At 40.7% G+C, this 18304-nt stretch overlaps 7 protein-coding genes across 7 annotated transcripts; all 7 read right to left on the reverse strand.

The window, feature by feature from the left end:
• Positions 1 to 771: 771 nt before the first annotated feature.
• Positions 772 to 3149, reverse strand: Bfra_005226 (uncharacterized protein; the record flags this gene model as incomplete). The annotated part of the gene is made up of 5 exons (XM_037335613.1): positions 772 to 902; positions 1058 to 1110; positions 1161 to 1538; positions 1607 to 2136; positions 2196 to 3149. The coding sequence occupies 5 exons, from the start codon at positions 3147 to 3149 to the stop codon at positions 772 to 774; spliced, it is 2046 nt and encodes a 681-aa protein (XP_037192708.1).
• Positions 3150 to 4521: 1372 nt separating this feature from the next.
• On the reverse strand, positions 4522 to 6361 carry Bfra_005227 (uncharacterized protein; the record flags this gene model as incomplete). Its single annotated transcript, XM_037335614.1, has 4 exons — positions 4522 to 4684; positions 4734 to 5108; positions 5163 to 5941; positions 5996 to 6361. The coding sequence occupies 4 exons, from the start codon at positions 6359 to 6361 to the stop codon at positions 4522 to 4524; spliced, it is 1683 nt and encodes a 560-aa protein (XP_037192709.1).
• A 952-nt stretch (positions 6362 to 7313) lies between these two features.
• Bfra_005228 (uncharacterized protein) lies at positions 7314 to 8518 on the reverse strand (the record flags this gene model as incomplete). Its single annotated transcript, XM_037335615.1, has 2 exons — positions 7314 to 7671; positions 7731 to 8518. 2 exons carry the CDS (start codon positions 8516 to 8518, stop codon positions 7314 to 7316), a joined length of 1146 nt encoding a protein of 381 aa, XP_037192710.1.
• A 1728-nt stretch (positions 8519 to 10246) lies between these two features.
• Positions 10247 to 11758, reverse strand: Bfra_005229 (uncharacterized protein; the record flags this gene model as incomplete). The annotated part of the gene is made up of 5 exons (XM_037335616.1): positions 10247 to 10822; positions 10884 to 11058; positions 11168 to 11349; positions 11498 to 11665; positions 11726 to 11758. The coding sequence occupies 5 exons, from the start codon at positions 11756 to 11758 to the stop codon at positions 10247 to 10249; spliced, it is 1134 nt and encodes a 377-aa protein (XP_037192711.1).
• Positions 11759 to 12728: 970 nt separating this feature from the next.
• On the reverse strand, positions 12729 to 13430 carry Bfra_005230 (uncharacterized protein; the record flags this gene model as incomplete). Its single annotated transcript, XM_037335617.1, has 2 exons — positions 12729 to 13133; positions 13182 to 13430. 2 exons carry the CDS (start codon positions 13428 to 13430, stop codon positions 12729 to 12731), a joined length of 654 nt encoding a protein of 217 aa, XP_037192712.1.
• Positions 13431 to 14243: 813 nt separating this feature from the next.
• Bfra_005232 (uncharacterized protein) lies at positions 14244 to 15140 on the reverse strand (the record flags this gene model as incomplete). The annotated part of the gene is made up of 1 exon (XM_037335618.1): positions 14244 to 15140. The coding sequence occupies one exon, from the start codon at positions 15138 to 15140 to the stop codon at positions 14244 to 14246; it is 897 nt and encodes a 298-aa protein (XP_037192713.1).
• A 1042-nt stretch (positions 15141 to 16182) lies between these two features.
• Bfra_005233 (uncharacterized protein) lies at positions 16183 to 18052 on the reverse strand (the record flags this gene model as incomplete). The annotated part of the gene is made up of 2 exons (XM_037335619.1): positions 16183 to 16574; positions 16756 to 18052. The coding sequence occupies 2 exons, from the start codon at positions 18050 to 18052 to the stop codon at positions 16183 to 16185; spliced, it is 1689 nt and encodes a 562-aa protein (XP_037192714.1).
• Positions 18053 to 18304: the final 252 nt, after the last annotated feature.

Consider the following 18304-nt stretch of genomic DNA (forward strand, 5'->3'; position numbering starts at 1 on the left):
GTTATCTTGAAGTCACAAGTCTGTTGATAAAGGAAGGTAATAAGAAGGCAACAACGGACAGATAACTTATTGGCACTGACAGAAGGATACTAGCAAGTAATGCTCAGATGAATTGCTGCATAGGAAAATGCTATCTTCAACAAAGTATCTAGATGAGTATGAATGACTAAGATGATAGACGTTGTTTGTTCTTTCCTTATTAGCTCAAACTACCAACTTGGGTATGAATTGACCTCTCACTCAGCCTTGTAAGACTTCAACACACAAATCATTCTTCAAGAAAAGTCTACACTGTATAAATACATTAGTGACTATCGTGTCCTACGGTTTTGTGATTTATGAAGCTTCGTTAGTTTCCTTGATGCTTTTGAACCCCTCTTAACTTCAACTCTGTCCCTGTCATCTGTTGAGAATTGTCATTGTCATTATCAATAGTAAAAATTGTTCTCTGAACCGAATGAATGTCTGGGTTTTCCTGTCCATCTCCAAGGTTCAAACCTGAAGCATTCTATTCAATAATCTGTTGGATCCATAGTTGGTATTCTGGATGACTGAGTGGTCACTCTGCTTCTGTTCATACATGCATAGTAGGTGTAAAAATCATGATTGTAGGATTACAAATTTTGACTTGCTATCTGTCATATTCGCTGCAGGAACATTGCAAAATTTCATCTACCACTTAAGCTTCCTGCGGATAAGCAATTTCTTCATCTCTGTGATATATCGCCCGCTTTCAGAGGTTCATTTGACGGTCCAAACTTTCTTTTACAACTACGCCTCTCTTCTGATATTTCCGCATTGCTTCGCGAATCCTACGGAATTTATACTTATAAACCAGGGAAGATGACGTCTCAATCTGTCATATTGAATGGCCGGGGGCTTGGGAGTGCCCAAAACTTTTTCTATCGTTGAGTTTGGAATTTCTTCGCCTTCAAAGCCTCTATCGCAAGTAGAATACGCCAGCTGTTTTCGTAGTTTGCACTTAAAAAAAATTCATAATAAAGACTGTGAGCTTCATTCTATTTGTAATTATGTTTGGTTCTTTCATTCTAATAACTTGTTCGGTCAACAATCGAATGCCCCACGACCTGACCGTTATGTCCGAGTTTCCTACAGGTAATTAGCATTAAGTGTGTGAAGATAATGAACTTCTGACTTACCAATCCGATTTTCGGCGCCTCTTCTCGTATTCTGCAGCTTCATCGTATTCAGAACACATTGACAAGAAGATAGGATCCGAGGTAGAATCTACATTCTCATCTCCATCACCATGACTTTTAGAGGACGTAGGCAGTTGGCACTCTTCCATTCCTTCGACCGCCCTCATGATTTCTTGAAAATTCCGCTCAAAAGCTGTATCGGAAAGCTGAACAGCCTTGAACTTCTTCATTTCATATCGCATGTCAAGAAGCTTTTTTATTCTTGGGGAGTCCTTGTTCTCGGCGAAGGCTTCAATGCTAATACCGTACCAGAGCCTAAACCATTCGTTGTCTCCATCGTTTGGATTTAGTTCTGTCCTTCTCAATACAGCACGACAGCTACGTACGCAGGATCATTAGCCGACATTCTCATATGGATGGTGCTAGAATAAAAGATGCAAACTTACTTTCCCCCATGTGCAGCAAGATTTCCCTGATCTATAATCTCCTCGTTACGTGCTCTAGGATGTTTGCACCATTCAAACTCGCGAGCCAGAATACGTTCAGCAAGATCACGATACGGAAGATGTTCCTTCTCGAGTTCCATGATTCGAGTTTCGCAACTTGTATTCAGAGCTTGGAGATCGGCCTCGAGTTTCGTGATTTGAGCTTTGTGACTCACATTAAGGGAGTCAATAGCTTTCTGGTGGGCTTCTTTAAGCTTGTTTTGCTTAATGTTTTCTTCTGTGCCCTTGATATTCGCTGCTTCTTTCATACCATTTATTACCTTGCCATGAGATGCTATTAACTTTTCCTGGCAATTCATCGTTTCTATTCTCTGCATTGATAACTGATTTCTGAGACTTATGATATCTTCGTCCTTCTCCCGAATAAATTCAATTCGAAACTGAGACTCGCAGTAAAGAACTTGCGAGATTTCAAGGTTTTCCAGGTATGAATATGAAGCCTGCCACTTTTTGACAAGAGCTCCGTAGTCCTATAGAGCGACATCAGTATTCATGCCATTATGTTCTTCTCATACATTGGAAGACTCACCAATAGACCGTTGTTTTGACATGATAACCTGCCTTCCGCCATCTCGAGCAGAGAATTTTCCCAATCTTGTTTCCTTTTAAGCTGCATTGGAGTTAAAACCGTCACGAATACCCTTATGTCGCTAACTTTGTTCACGCGAAGTCCCTGTAAAATGCCAATATCGCTTCGAGTCGGTGACCGAGATTGAACGGCTAGATCTACGTTCATATCTTTTATTTGAGCTGATTGTAATACACAGTTCTCACAATCGGTATCCACTTTGTCTGTAGGAGCACTTGAAATACATTTGTCGACGTTTGAAGGCTCCGGTTTTGCTTCAATATCTTTAGACATGTTGTTTTGCTGCAGTTCGAGTATCGTTGCTTTTAGGCTATCCACCTCGCTTCGATGGGTCAATCGTTCCTTGTCAAAATCTCGTTTCAATACTTCTGTGGTGATACATCCAGCTTGTATGACAGACTTGAGCTCCTTCACTGTTGCTTGTAGCTTCTCCTTCTCTATCTTCGATGCCTTGATCCCACCCTCATAATTCAAGACGTCATCTCCATATTCTTCCTCAAGCTCTGCATAAGCTTGAGTTTTGTTCTGTAATTCTTCTCGTAGGCTCTCTGAAGTTGACTCGAGATTTTTGATGATAAGGTTTAATCCAGAAACGTCGGCTTGTGATTGTTCACGTGTATTTATGAGTGTACCCTGTGTATCCTTGAGGTTGTCCTCTAGACGTTGTATTTTACTTCGCAATGCATTCGAATCCGTTTCTTGACTCTGGAAACAAGTTTGTAGTTTCTGGATCAATTCCATTGGATTATCCATGACAGGTGTCTCATTAGCAGTTGTGCTCCCTGAAGTTGTCTCCTTGACAGGTGTCTTCTGGGTGCAAGCTAATTCGGTGTCGTTATTGGTAGCATTGCCAGCCATTTTCTGACTGCCATTCTTGTTGTTTCGTTTGCCCATTTTGAGTTTGTCAAAAAAATCTATGGAATGAAGATGGTTTCTGAGTTTTTGATGATGTCGAAAATAATAGAAGATCAGATTATCAAAAGATGTTGTTGAGAAGTTGATTGATATTCCAGAGAAAGCGTCTCCTAAATGATGTGCCCCTACTGCAGTTGATGATCTCGATACAGCTCCTGTTAACCGAGAATGTGCCTAGTCTTTTTGTCCACACTAATTCTGATAAGCGATGTTTATTCACATAAAGTGTGTACTGTAGATATGGGAAAATTGACATATTCAAATATCAACTATGATGTCCTATGATATCAATCTATAAGAGATAGACACTAGCCATTTCAAGTCATACTGCAGACTCTTGAGAGATTGAACAACGGCTCGTATATAATTAAAATAGATCTAGAGTTGTGCTTGTAGGAATATACCAAAATTGTCATTATATACATTCGATCTTTCTTCTACTTTTTGAAAATCTTGCTTTGATATCAGTATACTAAGTTAATCCAAGCTAATTAATTATTAATCTTCATTATTCACCAATCTAATACAGTGGATATATGTTTTGAGAGATTAATCCCAAGTGAAACAAAAAGAAGTTATGGTCACAAAGCTACACTTAACGATAAATCAAATGAGGATCCGAGCAATATCATCTGAACTCTCTAACGAGTCTTTTACCTAAAGATTATGTCTTGAGATTATGTCTTGAGGTTGATTGGAGCATTGTTGGGAACTCAATGATCATCATGTGCAAACCCCATTTTTAGCTCAGGCTGTATGCAAGTCTTAGCAAACAACTACGACATCAGAGAAATCTACTTAGGCAAAATGTTGAAATATACAGCCCCAAACCTTAGTAAACATTCTCACAGACAAGACGGACTTGGAAAATCCAATCTCACATATTATTTGATCGATAGTTGTTTCTCTTTCGTGCTCAAGTACCAACTAGCATGTATTGGTTTTTCATCAATTGACGATTTATCTATTAATGTTATTACAGCAGTATTATTGATCCAAAAGTTAATTGATAGAAGTGACAGACCTCCAAGTACTACCTAGTCCCTTCGTAAAGATTATACTATATAGAGAAGATACCAGATTAAGCATATATGTCTCTTCGTGACGTCACTTCACTCGGATTATATTATTGATGAGCGAATTTGAATTCAAAGGTAGGTAGTTGAAGTATTTGATTTGACTGATAAACAAAGTGGTAGAGACAGAAATGTGTAGATGCATTGTGATATGGCCCCTCTGAAAATGGTCATTATGCTAGTAACAGAACAGATACACCACAGAAATGTAAAACTAATAGTTCGCGAATTCAGTCTGCATTATTAAGATCTCCGTTTGTGCCTAGCGTTTGATCTTAATGCTTAGTCCAGGGCAAAGCATCTTTCGCAGAGGAGAGGAAATCTTTGCCATATTCCTCGATTTGGTCGAGTTTGCTTCTCTTCTGAGTCTCTGTTGTCCAAACCGAAGCATTAGATTTCACGCTTTTGAAGCTTCCTCCAAAGATGGATTTCTTTTTCCTTCAATGAATTAGTAAAATATTGCATGTATAAATATCAGGGTACTTACGGATCTCTGCTCTCTCGGAACTGCTTTCTTTGGCAAACTCTTGCAATATCCCAGATACTACATAGCTTCTGGAACATTTCTCTTCCGCTCTTACTTTCTAACAAAAACCTATCAATTGACTCTGGCGTTACTTTTGAATATTTCTCCAGACTTCCAGCGAGTAGTTTCTGAAATCCCTCTTCAAATTCTGTGTCAACAGCCCGGTTTTCTGCGCCGCACCTGTACAATTCATAACGCATATTTATAAGCTTCACAAACGCTGCACTTTCTCCATATCTCTCCACCGTGTCTATAGATACACCATATGTCTCTTGGAACCATGCTTGCTCATTGATATCAGGATTGGATTTGATTCGAAAAACGTCGGCTAGACAACTACATGAATATTAGCAAGTGAGACCATTAGCCATTAGCACAAATTTCACTTACGTTCCACCATGTGCTGAGATATTTCCTGTCTCAATAACATGGTCATCCCGAATCTCATGTGGCTTTGTCAGCTCTCTCTTTCGGTTCAAGATGCTGACAGAAACTTCACGATGCGCAGCTAGTTCACGACCTACTCTCTGCATCTCAGCAGTTGAAGCTAACTTTTCTTGTTGGAGCTTGGCGATTATGCTTTCTTGTTCCTTTAGCTGCTGCTCATATTCTGTCTTCTTCTGGGCTGCCGCAGATTTTTCTTTCTCTTCAAGGTTGGCAATAATGATGCTCTGTTCTGCCAACTTCTTATGGGTCTTTTTGACTGTAGCTTCCAAGGTCTTGGTTCTCTGTTCGAGATTGGCGATAACAGATTTTTGTTCCTTCGCCTTTGCCGCATAGTCACTAGTTAACTCGGCCACTGATAATTTCTCCTTTTCTTTCAAGCTTGCGATAACTTCACCTTGTTCCTTCATCTCTCTTTCATGCTTACTTTTCATCCCAACAATCGAGATCACTTGGTTCTTTTCTCGTTCCTGTAAGCTTGAAAGAACACTAGCTTGCACCTTCAACTTTTTTTCTTGCTCGATGCTGTGACGCTTTAGCTTCGTGTTCTCGGCCGAAAGCTGAGAATTCTCAGAAGTGATGTCATTCACTGCTTTTGCTAAAGCTTCTGATCGTATATCGAGCTTCGAAAATTGATCTCCGAGCACTTTGTAGCAAATGATTACCTCAAGGTCGTCTCGTCTGGTGTGATTCATTTGCCATGATGCAATCGCAGATTCATATTCCTAAAAAGGCTATTAGCTTTTCTCATAAAACTCTTCGTAGGGGGTGGAGGCTACCTCTCGATCTTTCCATAAGCGTGTTGTATCGAAAGTTTGTCTCTTTTGAACGATATCACGAATGAGAGGTACCCAAGCCTCTCTCGCTTTATCCTGAGCGTCGTTGTAGACTATGTTTGATTCGGCGTCGATTTTCTCAAATATGCCGATCCTGATCTTGGTCAACCTTTTCTCAGCTCCAGCTATATCATTGGCTATACCCAACTCCCTGATTGCCACTCGAAGCCATCTGTTTTCCGTTTTCAATTTAAGATTAGCTTGTTTTAGTTTATCGATCTCTGAGATTTGGGGCTGTTCAACGGGTGGGTTCGGGACGTCGTTGCGAGACGTGAGCTGGGTGCTTATCGGAGCGTCTATAGGCGGCATTTTAGACTATGTAGAGTTTAAAGTAAGAAACTGTAATACTTGGTTGACTATTGTAAATTTGCGACTGTAATTTCTAATTTGTAGTCAAACATCGAAATATATGGAGAGTGTGTCATGGATATTTTGTTTATATGTTTTCTAAAGGACTGGGGTGATCACTTTTGTACTACCAAGTCAAGCGAAAATTACAAGTTTCACTACTGCTAATTCAAAAGTGTGTTCTGATTCACTCGAGATACTGTCTGCCAAGCATCGATACAGACTTGTAGGAAGAATAGGAATCTAATTAGTTTCAGGAAACACATACAAGTACTGCAACACATAAGACCTGGACTATGTCGTTCAAGTTGAGCCAGCTGGATGACAAAGTGGACCAGAGTCTGCTCAAGGGACTTGATGTGTAGACAATATTGTTAAAAAATATAACGATCATATTCAAGTCATCTAGAATTGAAGTATTGGGACTCTCGATATGCATGACTAGAACCCAGCCACTCGCGCATCTTAATATTATACTGCGGTCACCTGATATATATGCGGTGAAATACTTATCCTGGTGATCTGCCTCTTGACTCTTCGACTTGTCAGGTCTGTTACCGTTTGTATTCACTCTCTGGGCCTTCTAGGCAGGGTAGTTGGAGTAATGTGACCGATAGATTACAAGAATGTGAGAATTACATTATACGCTTGCTAAATTCGCTTAGTTTCATGTTTATTTCAATCACATACCTAATCTTATCATGTAATTCACATAAGAAATTACTTTCAACTAAGTGGATAATCTGTCCAATAGAAGAAAACTCGATAATCAAGGACCTGTACAGATTCATATGAAATGAACTTTGTCTTCATTACAATTCTAAGAAAACCAAAATATGCACATACTATATATTATATGAATGAAGTTGAGTACATCAAATATAAACATTATCGGATAATTTTATTATCCCTATTAAGGGACAGATATTTCTTGCGCCATTTCGTCCTCCCACATAATGCAAAGGTCGTAATAGACGCGTCTGGTTTCTGTATCCGTATTTCCCACAAGGATGCTTTGCATGGATTCAGTTCCCCGAGCCTTGACCAAAATTTTCTCCATCAGCTTTTGGAAGTCCTCTTCAAAAACATTAGCAATATTTCCAACGTTATGTTTATAGCGATAGACCTCGTATCTCATATTGACGAGTCTTCTGAATGCCGCGCTGCTTTCAAACTGCAACACAATATCGGGAGTTGTGCCGTAATATTCCTCATACCATTCCAAATCGTTGTCGCAAGTGGACTTGATCCGGTAAGCATCTGCAAGACACCTTTTAAAATGTTAGCAAGTAGATCTTCAATTTATTGAGAAAGAAAGAGATTAACTCACGTTCCTCCATGCGCAACCTTGTTGCCTTTTTCAATGATCTTACTGTCGCGTCGATGAGGTGATTTGCTCCATTCTCTTTTTCTCTTCAGAATACCTTCGACTACTTCGCTGTAAACTTCAAGCACGTGATCTAGGTCCACAAGCTCAACATTTCGGTTATCAAGAGTACGTTGTAGTTCCTCTTTTTCTTTCTTAAGATTGGTAATGATATGACCCTTTCCGCTCAATTGTTCGCACGAATGTTTCAATTGAGCGCGTGCTAATTTGGCAAATTTATCACTTTGTTCCTTGGCTTTATCAGCAGCCAATGTTCGCGCTGACATTTCCTTGCACTGGATTTCTATATTATCCAAGCGATTGGTGAGCAGATGGGTCAATCTTTTCTCTTCAGTCAACTTCTGCTTTATACTACCTAACATCTTATCTACAAGTAAACTTCTCTCGGCCAACACCTTCGAGGCGTTGTAACGGGACTGGGTTAATGCGGATTGAAGAAGTTTGTTACCCCTACGAAGTGCTAACTTCTCCTTGATAAGTCTGTCTCGTTCTCGTTGATGCTGAGATTGAATCTTTATACTTTGGCGTCTGGATTTCAAGTATAGATTTTTCCAGTCGATTGTATCGTCGCTCATATCACAGTCTCTCTCTTTCTCAAGCACTAAAGTATTCAATGTCATGGGAATACCATTCATACTTTCATGACTAGTAAGCTGGGATATATTCAGTAGTGATGCTCGCAGGGACTTTTTGGATCTTGGGGCGGAAATCGGATTCTTTCGGTCCGTCATTGTTGATTCGTTAGCCAACAAGTGCATATAGTTGTAGTGTTGGTTTATTTATGTGATGGAAAATCTTTGGGACAAGAGACCGAAAAAAATCAAAAAGGGAGTGGTTATGGTCGCAGATATGGAAGGCCCGTCCGTGAAATTATGATCAATAATGAACGAAGAGAATGGAATCAATCTTTCAAATATTTGAAGATTTATTCTAAGATATTAGATTTTGAGACAGTCATGTGGTTATACTGACGATAGCGCTAGCGACTCGAAACTGCCGTAGCGACAGTTTTATGTATTTAGATACGTTCAATTACATATAGACTAATTTCATTGTAGTAACATAAACAGTTTGAGCTGCAGTATTATATCGACCGCACCACATCCTTGGTAAATGGCTTGTCTGTGCCTTAGCTGGCTTATACAAGAGGAGTCACATATCCGCCAAACTTTCGATTAAATAACACGTCACTGTGGCTGCAAACACACTTCATAGCTTAGTTCCAACTCCCGACCTTTCCAATTGTGTATGTAACACCCAAAGACGTGTAATATGACAGTATTATTCAAAAGTCCAGGGGCATCTATATGTGGAATTAAGCGAGATTCACGTGTTCTATTCAGGTACGGTAGGTAGAAAATAAATGATTAGGCTAGACTAGTATATATATATATTTGGAAACAGAACTCGTAACAGCATATCCAATGTACAGTTTCCAACAGAGTGACACTAAAAAGACTTGCTTCTGTCTTTCATCAATGGTATGTTTCATAACTAGGCAAAATTATCAGGGGTGGTAAGAACACGTGGGATACGGTCGAGAGTAAGGACTGTCACATTGTGAACCAGAAGTCCCAGTGAACAGAAAGACTCAGCAAGATTCAGGGCCAACCTCTACCTGAAGAGAAAGGTTATCATAGTAGAATTGTTCTCTCCAGTTGGCCATGGGTAACTAGCTATTCCGGGTCATTTCATTGCTTTTTGGTGCATTCCAGCATACTCAGACCCAAACTTATTCATTACAAAACTTTAAGATTGTTATCAGTATATGCTTCCCAATATTAGTTCTGTATTTACGGTTCAATGAGATTAGTTCCTGAGAGTGACGTGTTGTACAGGTGTCCAGCTCCATATTCTATTCTGCTAACCCCCGTTCTAGGCGGGTGATATCGTGCCATTCTAAGAGTTTGATTAGCCTTGAGGAAAACTATCTCAGATCCAAGAACGAAAAGTTCCTCAATGTGATGGGTATAGCCGTGTTTCTTCATCCTTTAGCCGTGATCAAAAATTTACCAAGTTGGCAATTCTTGTTTGGGAGGAAGGTTAAAAGTTAAAAAACGTTGAGAAAAGAAAACAATCTGTAAAGTGTCAAAGTTTTACGTTCAGCAAAGGCTTTCACAATCGAGGAGAGAAAGAATGAATTTAAGAGCTAGGTTATGTACTTTCATCCGAACCATTACATTGACAGTCAAGAGCTACCATGCTCTTCTCAATTTCGCTTGACCCTTTTGCGGAAAATGTTCAAATCATCATTTTACTCTAAGTGTCTCCTGAATAAATTACCGTGAGTGAAACATCGTAACGTTTGGAATTTCCACTTAATATTAAACAGCAGGAAGCTGAAAATGTACATGGTGAAATAGAAGCACTAATTCAGAAGACCACCTTCTTAAATAACGGCCGGTTGTAACCATATCCTACAGTGCCAGATTTCTAACGGGCTATAGATGGATCTGTAATCATTTCAAACTTCTCTTCGAGTCACTTCGAATAATGGAAAAGGATAGATTTAGAGTCGCTGAGCGAAGCGCATTGATACCACGAGATGTTTCTTCCAAGCTTCTTCTATGTAAGTCTTTGCGAAAAAGAGAGTTATTTTCATGACGAAACTTCCTTTGCTCATCCTGAAGCTCTCGAGAGGCATCCCATAGCTCATTGAATTTCTTAATTGCTGCTTCATCTGCATCAAATGCCTCCGCATTATAAAGTTCTTCCGAAGGATATATTATATTGACCAGGCGTGTAATATGGTATCTCCGGGAGGCAAATTCTAGAATTCCGATCCCCTCATCACGCCATATCTTCAGGTCTTGATAAAGTTTTAGGAGCTGTGTGAATTTTGGAGAATACGAGTCATTCCACACACTTCCAAAATTAATGACTGTTTCTGGCGGTACAAGGTATATAATCATGAATTGCCCCCGCTTTCCAGAGATTCCACGTTCAACGTCAGTCTTAGAGTCAGTTTCAAGAATCATCTGAGCATCTGCGAATGCATCTGCACCATGTGCAGCGTGGTTTTCAGGTTCTGGAAACTTTTCTTGGGGCAGAATTAGTTCTGGAAGCGATAGCATTCTCCATCTCGCGAGCTCGAACCTTAAGTCCTATCTCGTAAAGCGGTTTCTTGAGTGACTCAGTAATCATCTGACGCTGACATGCAGCGTTGACATCATCGTATTTTTCGTAAAGACGAATTAGCTGATCAACGAAGAGCTTGATGACACAGTCATTGATCGTCCTTCCCTTGATATCCACTTGCACCTCCTTGACACTAGAGGTGACATCAATATCTGCAAAAAAAATTAAGTTGAAACTTCAACTTGGAACAATATTATGATCTATTGAAGGATCTACCTGCAAAGACTCTATTCTTTTCATACCTAAGCCCGCCAAGACAAGCAACTTTGGTGTCCGCATATAATGGAATGGCATTGGGATCCGCACTTGAAATTAGCAAGTCGTTCTCTGTATAGTCAGGCCTTTTTTCTTTATAATAAGGTCCATTTCCGCAATGAGTTCGTTTTTCTGTGTTATTGTTCGATATTGAGCTGATATGGTGTTTCTGAGATGAGCAAATTGATTGGAAATGCCTTCAAAAGTATCAACCTGCTTAAAAGCCTCGAGCTCCTTAGCGTGATTTGAATAAGCTGACCATAGCTTCTTGTATCCTTCTTGCCAATTCAATTGAAGACCTGCCGCTTCGCAAGCACCTTCATGCCAAGCTTCAAGATTTCGAATTGATGAGATTGTGCTGTTTCGTTCGTTGATGGTTTGATTTGTACTGATATTGTCTCCCGAAGCTTCTCGATTTTGCTATTGGCAACTTTCCAAAGCTCATCTTTCTCCTCAAGCTGCTTTTCCAGATCGATTATACGAGCCTAAAGAACAATAAGTCATACAAGAAAACACACATGTTAGAACCAGAAGTTAAGTCATACCTTCAACTCGGAGAAGAGACGGGTTCCGTCCATCTTATGATGTTCCAAACGTGATTCTATTCAGAAAGTTCGAAAACGCATCGTTCTCTTCTTTATGAAAATGCGATAAAATATCGACAAGAGAATCTGCCAACCTTCCCGAATTTGTAAAGACCGAAGTGCGATTCAAATCGAGAAACCAAGCAAAAGCACAGTATTGAAATTTGCCGTTAGTTATTGTACATCAATCAAGTCGAAGCCACCGATAAACAAACTGTCGTGATGCGATTTGTGAAAGCGACAACAAAGGAAAGTGAAATTGAGAGATTATGCCACCAAGACCGAAGTCGCAGAAATCAATCCGCGCCTTTGATAAATGAACCCAGAGACAGCGCACTCGCGGTTGTTATCATCGGTTCCTACTCATCCAGCCGATTTCGGTATCGTCAAAAGATTTCGTGTAATTGCGGGCAGGATGGATGGAAGAGACGAGACGAGAGATTTTGTATTAAACGACAAGTGGCGGAGAAATTTTATGCCGGATTAAGAAGTGATATGTGTTGAAAGTGAACTGCTTGCCATGTCTGACATCTCGATGGCATGGAATATGTCGATTCGATTTTGGGAGACTTCATCTTGAAACTCGCTGAATGTTAAGTTGGTTAAAATTGAGGATAATTCTGTGGGCTGTGCGCCGCGGGCTGGACGGAGGAAGAGATGCTTTTATAGATGAGAGATGGATATGTTAGCGAATCGCTTGCACACAGTGTTAGTTTGACAAAGCAATCAAGCACTGTTTGTAGATCGCCAATAGGCAAGCCAGAGCAATATCTCCAGCTTTGTGATGGCTTGTGGGGCATCCATCATGTTTGTGTATTGAATATTTTGATTCTTGTCTACGATCTAACTACACTGTCTTGTGACAGCTCAAGGCTAGCAAAATTGTAATACAACGTTTCACTCCATCACCGTTTGATACATGTCAATTCCAACCATCATTACAAGAATCCGAAATTGGCCAAGGCTAGATGTGATCTTCCTGTGAATCCTGCAGCTTTGATACATCCAACGCCTTTAGACTATGGTGAGGTAGATTATTTCCATTTACAACGGTTTGTGTTTCTAAAACTTCCCAAGAAGCAGTATTAACTTTAGATGAATTCTGCAGCTCTGATGTTTCCAGGACTTTCAGATTGTGCTGATATGGATCATCCTTACTTACCCTACTCCTAGTTTCTCTGCTTCCCCTAGATACCCTACCTCCTCTAGCCGTTCTACCTCTCCAACCTCTAATTGTCCTGTTCCAGTCTTTATGCATTGGCTTTTGATATAGAACAGGAATAGTAGCAGGACTAGCACTCAGCATATCTTCAAGCGAACTTTCTCTGGTAGTTACGGTCCCCGGTCCCCGACCATCATCTACCGGGCTCTGAATTTCATATGAGGATACTTTGACGCTGGATACCTATTTAAGTACATTACAATCAAGGAATATATGCTGGAGAGGAAGACCAGAATGTCTACGGGGAGGAGTATCAATCTGATCCTCAAAATATTGACTCTGACTCATACCCGGCTTCGAGCTTCCTTCTGTTGGACTCTTATTCTTGATGGGAGACGCTGCTGAATGAGCATCCTTCCTTGACAAATCTTCTCCACCAAGTCGGATTTGGTCGACTTCTAAGAAAGTAGGTTGATCGATTCGTTGATATTTTATCTTGTTCATATTTTCCTCCTTTAGGTACAGGCTTTCTAGTTCTCGAGGATAGAGTTCCACTTAGGTAATCTCAGCCATTCGTGCTTATCAGCTGTGAATGGATATATGCCATGTTTCCCACTCTGTAACAAAATCCGTCCTGAGATAATCTCGGTTGGTGCGCCATTCTTTGATGCGAGCGAAACAGTTGATCACGATTATCAATGACTTAGAGCTATCATAGCTACCCATTGAAATAATCTCGATTGGGGATTGGTGGTAAGTTTGTTTGTATAGCTCGTCGTCATGAGACGTTTCGCACTTGTCATCAAACAGCTCAGGGACAAACATTACAGCGTCAAGTAAAGCGTCAGCATAATGTGCGACTTCGCCTCCCTTCTCAATGATAGACATCTCCCTTCCTTGAGGACTCTTCAGCCATTCTAAATGATGACTTCGGATCGAAAAGCTAGCTTGTTGTGGAAGCGCGCATAATGTGGCACGTAACTCTTTCTTTTTCACTATTTCCTGTAGTATCATGCGATCCGATTCAAGCCGCTTTGTCACTTTGTCATAGGTTTGAGTTCTATTCACTATTATGCGTTCTTTCAATCTCGGTAAGGGCAATATTCAGATCGACAGTCGTCTTGAACGTTTTTCAGCGTTTCTCAGTCATGCAGCAATTCCTTCAAAGTCCGTCTCATCGAAAGAGACACCCATACGCGACCAGACTTTGAAGAAGGTCGTGGAATCAAATGTTTGTGGAAAGTGCCTCTTTTCTAAAGCATATTTGTTCAACAAATCTGCAAACTTAGGAAAATTGTCAAATCTTTTGGCAGTGGTCTATTTGATACCATATATTCGAGTAAATGATTCGCCGTCGGTAAGATGTCCTGGTATTTGAGGATCAAGGTATAGAGTCATGTCGGCAAGAACATCAAAATCATGAATCGATTTAGATCCATATGGAACAAGTGCTTTGGTAGGGGCAAAAGAACTTGGGTTACGCAACCGATGACTCTCAACGAAAGTCGTTCGCACCTCTAGCCCAACGGTATCAAGCTCTGTGCTTCTACAACTCAATACTTCTTCCACGGCCTCCTTCATAGCAGTTTCAAATTCTGTTCTCTGACGACTCAATGCTTTATCCACGGCTTCCTTCACAGCAGCAGCAACATGTTCCTTCACTTCTAAATCTTTGTTTCGGTTTGGATGCTCCCAGAATAACTCACGGCTTTGATGCTTAAACTTCAGGACATCGATATCTTTTTTTAATTTCTCAGTCTCACGTTTGTAGTGATCACGATTGTCCTCTACGAGTTGCCGCAAAGACTTGACTCCCTCCTTCAATTTCCCATTTTCTCTGGCCAAACATTGCTCCCATGTTTGTTGTCCCTGTTGGCAACTCTTGGCTCTCCGAATGGTCTCCAGGTAATTATCTTGCGACAGAATTTCTTCAACAAGTGTATCGTGCGCACTCTTTGGAGCTATCAACGATGCTGTTTCCTCCGCCAATTGAGCGCCCGCTGTATTCATTTCCATCTTCTTGCGGTCAAAATCCTCTACGCAACTGCGAATCTTCTCTTCTTTGGCTTCGACTTCTTCTCTTAAGCTAAGTAGTTCGGTTTTCTTCGTGGCTAGTTTCTCCTTGATTGCAGTCGTTGGATCTGGAAATTGGTAATTATGGAGATACGATATGAAATCACCTTGATCGTCCCAGTCATTGTCTTTAGACTCCATACTTGAAGCTTGATGATAAGGAGATGAATAGGAATCATCAATTCCCTATCGGCCGCCGCCTTTGGTGGTTGACCACGATATAGCGCTTGGCGTTCTGGAAAGCTTGTCTTGATTCATGTTGTGAGAGGGTTAAAATCAAGATGAAGTCGGCAAGCGGGAAACATATAGTTTCACAAGGCTACCAGCACTTCCAAAAGTGAAAGTACGCTAAGCCAAATGGATTATCAAACTTCACTTACTGACGCGAAGTTCGAAATTTAGGATGTTGGCCATGGCTGTCATCTCGTGAGTTCATGTGAAGAAACATAAACGACAGTAACAATGTAAACGACAACAACGAAATCTTCAACGTCAGTGACTGAATGTTTATCTGATACAATTTCCGAATTCGAATCTGTGATATCAGAATGCCGCAATAATATAAATGTGATTGACAGTGAAAGGTAATCAAGATGACTGCTCTCAATCACATGGTTTACCTTCTGAGCTCACACAAATGACAGATGCACTTGTACCAAGCACTTTATTCTCTCCTGGTTTCGTGAACACTCTTCAGCGTTGTTTCCACTCCAAGATATATATCCAAAACACGCACTTCCATATCATTGCATTCGTAGTTCATACTCATATTTTTGACTCTCAGTAACTATATTGAAAGCACATAGAGGTCACCAATTCCAAGCAAATCATGAAAAACGCATCTATCTTTGGACTCAAATGTCAATATCATTTATCTGAATCGTCCAATCTTCAGTGTCATCAAACTATATACAAAAGAGAACTAAAACTCCTAGTCCATTGGGTATTTTCTGTTGCTTTCTAAAGGAAATTCGTATGCAAGCGTTATGCAGGTGTATCTGTTCAGTCCGTCTAATATAAGTTTCGTGTAGCCAAATTCGTTATCATAAATGTCGTAAATCCGTCCATATCCAAATTCCATCTCATTCTCGTTTCCATGTTTCAAATTGATGCTTCATCATGCGTCATGCCTTCAAGCCAGCGAACTCTCTCCAACGCTTCACGCCAACACTATTTTCTCCCCTCATTTCCAAAAGCACAGACTGCGTAAGGAGCTTTCAACGCGTGGGGAATTCCAGTTCCAATTCCAACCCCGTCGCTGTGCAGTAAGCGCTGCACACTCACCCGCCAACCATCCCAACATCAATCCAGTTCTCACACACACCAACATATCCTCCATCTCCAAATCAAATGTTCCCATTCCACACCATTCGAGATCAATCTCAAAATCTACGTCCAGCAAATCTTCCAAACCGGAACTAATCCAATTATTTTGCTCCACCCACCACACCATCCAGAGCATGAATTGACAAAGCATAATCAACGCCAACATGGTCCACCTAATCACACTCTTCACGATGCCTCCTTCCATCCCGCCTTCAAAAGATTCCATCCCGTTTCCAAAAAACACACCCACTTTTCGCACATTCAGTATATAATATGACATCTTTAAAAATAATTTATGATACAGTATCTCTTCTGCCGAACGGCAATCTCGATACCCGAGTGGACTTTGCTACTTTCGCAACAATAGTTTCAAGTGGAACCTGAAGCTGTTCTCCACAATCACAAGCACAAGGAAGATAATCAGACTTACCATTGCCTGATCCCAATCCCACGCTTCGTCTAACCTTCATGTTTCTTCGTTTCTCATCGAGATAACATGCCTTGAGCTTCTTACGGGTAATGTTTCCGCAATATTCGCGCACGGCGTCGAGATCCATGTCCTCGAATGTTGTGTCGATGTTCTTGGTCCAGGTTTTGAAGAATTGGGTTTCCATGTAGTCTGATTTGCGCCAGGCCTTGACAGATGAATGCCAGCGGAGCATTTCAATAAATTCGGCGCAATCTTGGAGACGAAGGACGGTTTGCCAGCTTGCCCAGTACAACTCCTTGAACGTTTCCTCATCGGTACGTTTCTCGAATGCAATACCCGGGACATGAGAGAAGAGAGTGGCATCGGTAATAGGCCGTCCATTATAGACACTTGAATTACCCAGTTCGTAGATGGCGTTGCGTTCCTTGGCTTTGGGATCGTATGCAGAGTTTCTTTCGAGGAAACGGTTACGGACGCGTTGACCGACAAAGAAAAGATGCTTCATCGATTTTCGCTGTTGGCTAAGAGCAGAGCGAACAGTTTCGGCGATGTATTCTTGAATCTTGGGATTTTCTTTCCACTCTGAAACTTGGCCTTCGGGATTGACAAAGGTAGTTTCACTTTGAAGTTCTTCGTGTGGAGGTGCACCATAGTCGAAATCTGGGTGACTTGTATTTTCCAGCTTGCGCTTCAATTCAGAATTTTCGACTAGCAAGGCACCAACGTCGATTTTGCCTTTGTGGTTCACCGCTTCTTCGTAAAGTCTGACTTTCTCTGCCAATTTTTGATTCTCCTCAGAAAGCTGCTCGCATTCTAGTGTCTTCATACCAAGCGATGACTCCAGATTGAAGAATTTGATGTTTGTCTCTTCTTCCCGAATCTCAGTTGACAATTGTCCATTTCTCTTAATGAAGTATTGAACAATTTCATTCTTCTCTAGTAACTTGGAATTGACTTCCTTGAGTCCCGATTCGATTTTCTTTGCCAATGCAGCAAGAGCCACAGCTTCCGAATGCTCAGAAACCATGTCTTCAGCACACTTCTTGAGATCTAATTTCTTCACTGCAAGGCGGTCTTCTAGCGTTTCTTCTGGAGTGGTCTCTTCCTCTTCGAAGACTATTCCAGTCTCATCATGAGTGTTTTCGTCATCTTCGAAGATAGCGCCGAGACGTTCTCCAGGAGTTTCCTCTGGGAAGTTATCTTCATCCTCGAAAACAACCCCAGAATCTTCCATGAGGTCATATTCGGGAGCTGATGAGGTGGGTTCGACCATGTTAAAATATCCAGATTCTGACATGGTGAATTGATATACTGTACGAAAAAGAGTGTTGTGATATTTTTATTTAAAGATTGAAATATTTAATAATAAAATGGAAAAAGTCTAGACAAGATCAACAACGATGCTCCCACAATTGGTTTGGTGTTGTGTGCGAGGGTTGAATCAAATATGGAAGCTGTGACCGAAACTAGATATGTGGAAAAACCGGTGTAGAAAAAAAGAAAGAAAAAATTCAAGAAGCAACTAAATGACTTGAAAAGTTGGAAGATA

This window comes from Botrytis fragariae (assembly GCF_013461495.1).
Source record: "Botrytis fragariae strain BVB16 chromosome Unknown tig00000054, whole genome shotgun sequence".
In the NCBI taxonomy this organism is placed as follows: Eukaryota; Fungi; Ascomycota; class Leotiomycetes; order Helotiales; family Sclerotiniaceae; genus Botrytis; species Botrytis fragariae.